General features: G+C 36.7%; 1 protein-coding gene across 1 annotated transcript; it reads right to left on the reverse strand.

Moving 5' to 3' along the window:
- Positions 1 to 2,092: 2,092 nt before the first annotated feature.
- Positions 2,093 to 7,028, reverse strand: LOC107678575 (AP-5 complex subunit sigma-1-like). The gene is made up of 4 exons (XM_016473894.1): positions 6,987 to 7,028; positions 6,675 to 6,846; positions 5,894 to 6,185; positions 2,093 to 4,444 (listed from the first exon to the last, which is right to left on the reverse strand). The coding sequence occupies exons 1-4, from the start codon at positions 6,991 to 6,993 to the stop codon at positions 4,316 to 4,318; spliced, it is 600 nt and encodes a 199-aa protein (XP_016329380.1). The 5' UTR covers positions 6,994 to 7,028; the 3' UTR covers positions 2,093 to 4,315.
- Between the last annotated feature and the right edge of the window lie 905 nt (positions 7,029 to 7,933).

Raw genomic sequence — 7,933 nt, forward strand, 5'->3', positions numbered from 1 at the left:
TCTAAATAACTAAAGACATCAAGAAAAAAAACATCCTACCTTTCAGGGGAAGTGTGTAGGAGTTGTGATGTAGAAAATGGCGGGGGAAGTATGTATCAGTCATTTACTGATACAAGAAAAGAAAAAAAACAGTAGGAAACCTGGAACCACGGTGCTCATTAAAAACTCTAAAGCTAATGACAAAACTGGGGATTTCACATGGATTTCATGTGAAAACTATGTTTCATGGGCACAGGTTGTGTCTTCAGCATTTCAGTCAGAATAACTTTGGGTGTGCATATAGCCCAGGATATAAGTTCTGTCCATATATAACTCTAATATGTTTGGCTGTTATATCTATAGATTGAGTCATCAGATGAGCAGACACTGAATTATTAATGAACATTAAAATATTAAGTAGGGCTGCACGATAAATCGCATGCGATATTTAACGCGTTTATCGTGCAGCCCTAATATTAAGAATATAAATTTAATGAAAATGTACTCACCTTCAGGATGTAGATGTAGATGAGTTTCATCGGAACAGATTTGGAGAAATTTTGTGTTGCTTGCTCTCCAACGGATGCTCTGCTGTGAATGGGTGCCGTCAGAATGAGAGTTGAAACAGCCGATAAAAAACATCACAATAATCCACACCACTCCAGTCCATCAATTAACATCTTGTCAAATGAAAATCTGCATATTCGTAATAACCAAATCCATCATTAAAGCATTAACTTCAAACATTTGCTTCTGACCAAATTACAATGCAAATCCATAAACCAAAACGCGTCCTCCATTAAAAAAAATTCCATCCCCTGTTGTCCTCTCACAATTCACCAACATATTACAACTGTTTTTGCTTTTAAATGATGCTTGATCTGTCATATTTCTCTCCTGACTCAGACTTTTAAAATGGAGAAAGCAATAATATGGATAGAGGACTCATATTTTAGCCAGAAGCAGCATTTTGAAGTTGAAAATGTCTTAATGATGGACTTGTTTCTTACAAACACAAAGTTTTTTGCTTAACAAGACGGTAATTGGCTGGAGTAGTGTGGATTATTGTGATGTTTTTATGTGCTGTTTCCACTCTCATTCTGACGGCACCCATTCACTGCAGAGGATCCATTGGTGAGAAAATGATGTAATGATACATTTCTCCAAATCTGTTCAGATGAAGAAACAAACTCATCTACATCTTGGATAGTCTGAGGGTGAGGAAATTTTCAGCAAATTTTCCTTTTTAGGTATTTGTGATTATGCAAGTTTTATAATGAAGGTTCAATTTTAAAAAGTTGTTCTAGAGGGAAATGTACGCCTGTTAAATGACAGACATTTTATTATGAAGGGGTAAAAGAGTGACAGTAGTAATAACACTACTATGCTTAGAGCTGAGACTCAGCACAAACTGAAGCACAATTTAGATGATTACTTGAGGCTTTCATCAAGACCTGGGAGAAAAAAATATTCCCCAATTTGGGACAGAATCATCAGACAGCTGAATAACAGATTTCACAGCTGAAGTGGATCCAAATGTGCCAAGAAACGCTCTGATTTCTGTAATAATTGCATTTGTGTTTTGCAAGCATATATTTAAAACCAAGGCTTTTTGAACCTCTTGTGATGAATGATGAATGAGTTGGAATTAATGACACACTAAATATTATTGTGTTGTTTGAGGCAGTTGGAATAACAGAGGAGTAACTACAAAGGACAAATTGTCTCCAACTTGAATTTACTGTTTTGAAAAGAAAAAGCTAATATGTTTGTGAGAGGAATATAAAGAGTTATAAAGATAATCTGTATTGTAAATTTCTTCATCTCCCGAGCGACTCAAATGTCTCTCAAATAAATGAATCTGTATCTAAATGGATTGCGGGGGACTTATGAAATCATGAGTCAAACCTCCCTCTCTGGGTTTTTTTTTTTAGTCCAAAGTAAATTAATGTTACAGTTCCCTTGCCGTTGTGACACTTGTGAGCACTATGATATTCTGTATGTTTATTCTACTTAAAATCAAGACATCAAAGTCTGATCAAGAGGATGCATTTTATTTCAACAATGCTTCAGAAAATTTAAAACTGTATATTAGGATTATTCGTGTGTCTATTATTTATTACTGCTTACTGCTGTTCGGCTATTATTACTACTAGTCATATTAATTTGTGGCTACATATCATTGAATTGGTCCTTCTTTTTAAAATGAGAACAAATTAATACAGTTAAGGCTTAATTTGTGGTCACAATATCTTCTTGAATGAATATACACTCTAAAAATATAGAATAACTTAAAAACAAAACTTCCTTCCCAAGTCAAAAAGACAATCTACTGAAACTGAACTGTAAACAATGGCTTTGTCACGATCAGCTACTCTGAGGGAGCGAGGAGCAAACTAGAGGCGGAGACGCAGGAGAATTCACCATAAACACAGTCTTTAATCCAGCAAACACGGGGTATATAGGGCAGACAGGAGCACAAGTAGCATGAGACGATCTCATCCAAGAAGACATTAACAATACCGAACAGGGAACACAGGCAAACACGGGGCTTAAATACTAAGAACCAAATGAGATAATTGGGGAAACACAGCTGAATCAAATGGGAACCAATACGAACAGGAAGGACCAAATAAGGGCATGAAACATGGGAGAAAATAGGTCAGGGGAAGCACATGAGGAGGGAAAACACAACACAACAGGTCCATAATCCTGACAGGCTTGTTCCAAAATCCTTGGATTCCTGATGTTAGAAAACCAAAACTCATTAACAAATGACTGCCCACATAATTCAATGTTTAATTGATGTTCCTAACATCATAAAAACCTACTTTATGCTGATAATGGCAGCGTGTAGCACCTACTGCTCTGCAAATGCTTCAAAAGCATCTTAACATAAGGAAAAAGTGGTAAAGTTCATTTTTAATAAGGTCCCAAATCTTAACATATTGTGCAGCACATTTTGCAACAGCACAATTACAACTCGTGTGAGTGCAGCAAAAAGCTGTTTTCACATATGACGGCAGTGTTTACACGGATATCTTAAAGGCATAGCAGCAAAAAAAACTCAAATTGGTTATGAAAAACTACTGTTTATCATTTTAAGTGGACTTTAAGAAAAACTGGTTTAAAAAATACAAATATATAGACCCCTTGAAAGCTGACACCTGCAAATGTTTTAAAACCTGAAAATTTTTATAACATCCTCAGAAATGTGAGAGATTTGAGTTATCTGTGACCGCAGACTACTTCAGTTCAAATGCTATTGTGATGGCATGTTAATGTGCCATAGGTCCTTTCAATGCAAGTTGTCTAAACAACACTTCACAGCTATAGAGCATTTGGCCATAATAGGGCTCTTGTCATGCTCGATGCCAGAGGAATGCCAACCATCACATAGTCTGTAAGGCAGCTGACACAAGGAAGCCAGAAAAACCTCACACTCACCGGTCAACATATTGAACCGCAGTACTTGAGAGTTATGACTGGCCTCACAATTACTATAAGTGAACATCCTCACCCTCCCTTCATTCCCACCGCAGCACGATGACAGAGGTAACTCGTCATTATTAAATCAGTGGAAAGAGGGGCTCAAAACGGATTTTCTGGAATTGCGTGATTGCTCCATTGGCCTAGATATGAAGGCGTCATACGGCCTTGTCAATCAGCCATCTCAGATCTGTTGGCAGACACACTGCTGTGAACTATTGAATTATTTTAGATGAAAGTGTCAAAGGATTATTCAAATTGCCATGCACTTGACTGAAGCAAAACATATAGCAATTTTAAAAATGCAACACTGCCCTCTAGAGGAGAGCCAGATATATATTTACTGCAATGGTTTTATTTTTGACCCAGCCAGACAGTTACAATCATATAGATTCAGACTTTAATTAACAAGAACTCAATGAACAATGTTATCAAATGACCATTTATGGCCAGTTAATCAGGTACTCCAAAGTCACTCTGCCTGAGAGATCAAATGTGTAAAGAGCTTTACTTTAATAAGCTCTAAAGAATCTCTCACCGAGATATCACGAGCTGTGCTTCTTTTTTTGGTGTCGTTTTTCATCTAATCTGATGTCAAACTGCAATTAAAGTTTTAGAACATGTGCCTTCTGGTTTCCTCAAAGGAAAAAACTAGTTAACAATACACTTTGTTTGTGCAATCTTCTACTTTTTAAACACCTCCTTTGAGCCGTGGCAGTGTGCATTACACCTTCAGAGGAGAAGCAGTTCCTCCAAATCTCCAAAATCAGAACATCCTGGATTTATCAGGCAGTTTATATATTACTCTCTAAATATGTGGCAAACATTTACCAATACACACACCATTTCATTTGCTCACGTAGTTCGCTATCTCTTTATCCAGAGTGAGGACAAAACGGTGGTTGAGGAAGAGGAGCTGACCATGGGGAAGCAGTCTGTGCAACAATGCGTCCACTCGATCACTTTTCAGCAAGACCTGAAAATAACAGCTAAGTCAGCATGAGAGAAAAAGGGTATAGCGTCAAATAATCAATAGCTTGGAAATCTGCCTATTTACTTTAAATGCGTGTCCTTGTTCACTGTCTGACAACAACTCTAGCCCTAGTCATATAGTAATTGGAAAGAATATCATTTTTTTGTAAATTTCTGCAGAAAATACCCCTGAGCTCATTGGATTGCTTTTCTGGGTGAACGTATTGATCACAATGTAATCAACAGTTTATCGTGTATCTCACACAGAATGAGATGTATATTATAATTTCAGTTGTACCCACTGCTAGTCTTATTGGGGGGAAGAAACTAGGCCAGCAGACATAAGAAAAACTCTTTATAAGATTGCGGGAGTTCAACACAAGTTCAATTCAGCTGTAACAATAAAAGCAATACAATCATTTTCATACTCACGGCTGCATGAAACGACACAAAGATACAATGAAAACACCAAACAACTTAAATACATTCAAATAACAGTCACGCAAACACACGATAATAATAACTGCTTTACACTAACATGTAGTGTTTGAGGTCAGTAAGATTTTTTTTTCCAAATAAATGATGTTCTTTTGTACTTTCAATTCATCAACAATCCCCAAAAAATGTGTCATGGTTTCAACAAAAATATTAAGCAACACAACTGTTTTCAACATCGTTAGTAATAAGAAATGTTTCCTTAGCAGCAAATTTGCATATTAGAATGATTTCTGAAGGATCATGTGACACCGAAGACTGAAGTAATGATGCTGAAAATTCAGCTTTGCGTCACAGGAATAAATTACATATTACATATATATTTAAATAGAAAAAAGTTATTTTGCATTTTAAATCATTTTAATAACAGGATAGTGTACATGCTCCATTTATTGGATACATTTAAATTTTGGTGCTGTATTTTACACCCATATGCACACACAATAAACAGCTTAACATGCAAACATACATGCAACACATACGCACATGTACATGCATTCACACAGACAAGATACTACAAGAACTACTGTGTGAAAAAAAATATTGGATGTTACATTATTATAGTATTTTTATAAGTTTTATAAGAGAGTAACATGAGTTTCAGAGATTAACATCAAAATGATTACTAAGGTGAATATGTTTCCCATTAAGTCATTGGTAAAGAAATTATTACAGAGACGTAATTAGTGGCAAACCAATAGAACATCATTCCTTTTCAATGAGGCCTGGCAATTTCCAGCAAGCAGCAGTGGCAGTTATAACACACCTCTCCTCAACAAGCCACACTAATTAATTATTGCTCATGGCTGTAGCACAAAACATGCTGGATTTGTTATTGTTAGTTTTACTAATTTTCAATCATTTTAAGTTTATTTTCATTAGGTCTTGAACCCTACGTATGAGCAATTGTAATTGAGCACCCCTAATAAAATAATCATTAGTCCCAGAAAAACCTCACCTCAGCACCAGGTCCCAGCAGACGTAGCTCCTCCAGGCAGTGACGTGCAATGTTGCGAAGCGTTCCCTCTGCGAGCAGGAGGTTCTCGTGTGGTCTGCAGACCAGAGTGAACGCTAGAGACTGAACCCCCAGCCACAGAACAACACTCCGATCTGGAAAGAGCTCTGCATTGCCCAGGGAAAACACACCGCTGTCAGCTTCACCCAGAGCTGCAGCCTCCTCACCCAGCACTGCCTCCACACACAAACCGCCTGAGGCCTCCCTACTCAGAGCCACAGCACTCCTGACCTGCCTGACAGAAAGAAAAAAGGCAGAAAAAAGGAGAGTATTGTTTCCCCATGGGTACACATACAAAAATGCACCAGTAACCATAGCTTCTGACAAAATACCTAATGCAGTTATTGCTAATACAGATATTTGGTATTAGTTGGATAGTTCACCCAAAAATGAATATTCTGTCATCATTTACTCACCCTCATGTTGTTCCAAACCTATATGACTTTTTTTCTTCTTCTGTGGAACATAAAATATGTTGAGAAATGTTTTTGTGCATACAATACTACAAGTCAATCGTAACCAAAACGGTTTGGTTACCAACATTCTTCAAAATATCTTCTCTTATGTTCCACAGAAAGTCAGTCATCAAAACAACAAGATGCTGATGATCACTATAATCATAGTGGGACATCTGAATGAATATTAGTTAATGTACTATTTTACAGTTGTAGGCTTGATTATAAGTAATTTGCGGAAACGGTTTACAATTGTGAATTCATCTCACCTCGCTACCACGTGAAGTTTCTCTTTCTGCATCAGTCGTCTCTGCTCCGGTGTGAAGTCACAACCATCTCCGGTCTCCGGTCCGAACACTCGCGCGTACAGTATCCGAGTCTCGCCTGCGGACAGCGCGCTCACCGGGCACAGCGTGTGGATTAAGAAACAAACCACCATGTCTGATTTGACATATCATAAACACCAGAAGAAAGCACGCACAATTATCAGATGTGCTGTAACACGGACGCGAGGTGCCCGCAATAAAATAAACTTTGTAAAATAATTGTGTCAGAAAATCACGATGCCATTGTTGACTCACACTGCATGGTTATTTCCGTATTTGGTCACATGACTGTGAATCAGCTGATCAATTTTGCGCAGTTTCATTTTTTAACTCTAGATAGCGCTCTTGGATGACTGATTCTTAGGACGCAACACAGTATTAAATCTATTTAACACCAGTGAAAATTTTAACCAATTTATTAACCAGTTTATTTCTGTTTTTTAATTCTGTTTGATTTAATTTTCTGTGATATTTGGCACATAAATAGCCTACAATTTAAAACGTTGATTTTAATTATTTTAATATGCAATAGCAATAAACATTCATTAACATACAAAATCGATTCAGTTTCTAAAATAAAAAATTCATAACAGGTAAAAGAGTTAAATGGTTTAGCTGTGCTGTCAGTATTACAAATTAGATTATTTACCTGTCTTCCCACCCTGAAGGGTCTTACCAGTGTTATTGCTTGGGTGTCACAATTTTTATTTGTAATATTTATTTTATTTATTTATTTATTTATTTTTATTTTTTTTAGATGAGGGGGGGGTGTTATCTCATGGTTGCATGTGAAATGTAGAACAAAACAACCTTTTATGTTTTGGAAAAATTAAAGATAGCTTATTTTTAAATGTGCTTTATACTGTTCTTATGCCACCACCAAGTTTTCTCAAAACTTCTCCAGAATTAATTTCATAATATACTAACTTACAGTAACAAATTAGATTATATACATTCTTCAGTCTGATCTATGATCCTGTGAGGTATGAAAATTTTAACCATAGTGACAGAAAAAAGGTAAAAAAGAAAAACGTCTTTGAACAGATTCTCCAGTGCGTACATGTTAAACAAAGGAGCATGTTTATACGCAGACAAGGTACAAAGTGCCATTGACTGAAGACTAAGTTGGACGTATTCAAACACGTGCGCTCTGACACACACAAAGGACAGTTGTTTTGCTTAACAACTGCTGGTCATGCTCA

This window comes from Sinocyclocheilus anshuiensis, unplaced genomic scaffold (genome assembly GCF_001515605.1).
Source record: "Sinocyclocheilus anshuiensis isolate Anshui unplaced genomic scaffold, SAMN03320099.WGS_v1.1 scaffold536, whole genome shotgun sequence".
Taxonomy (NCBI): Eukaryota; Metazoa; Chordata; class Actinopteri; order Cypriniformes; family Cyprinidae; genus Sinocyclocheilus; species Sinocyclocheilus anshuiensis.

What these genes read in the sequence shown, in the direction of transcription:
- LOC107678575 (XM_016473894.1), bottom strand. An exon ending in AAACTTCACGTGGTAGCGAG is followed by an intron (nt 6,186 to 6,674) that starts GTGAGATGAATT and finishes TCTTTCTGTCAG; the next exon opens with GCAGGTCAGGAGTGCTGTGG. An exon ending in TGCTGGGACCTGGTGCTGAG is followed by an intron (nt 4,445 to 5,893) that starts GTGAGGTTTTTC and finishes TGTTATTTTCAG; the next exon opens with GTCTTGCTGAAAAGTGATCG.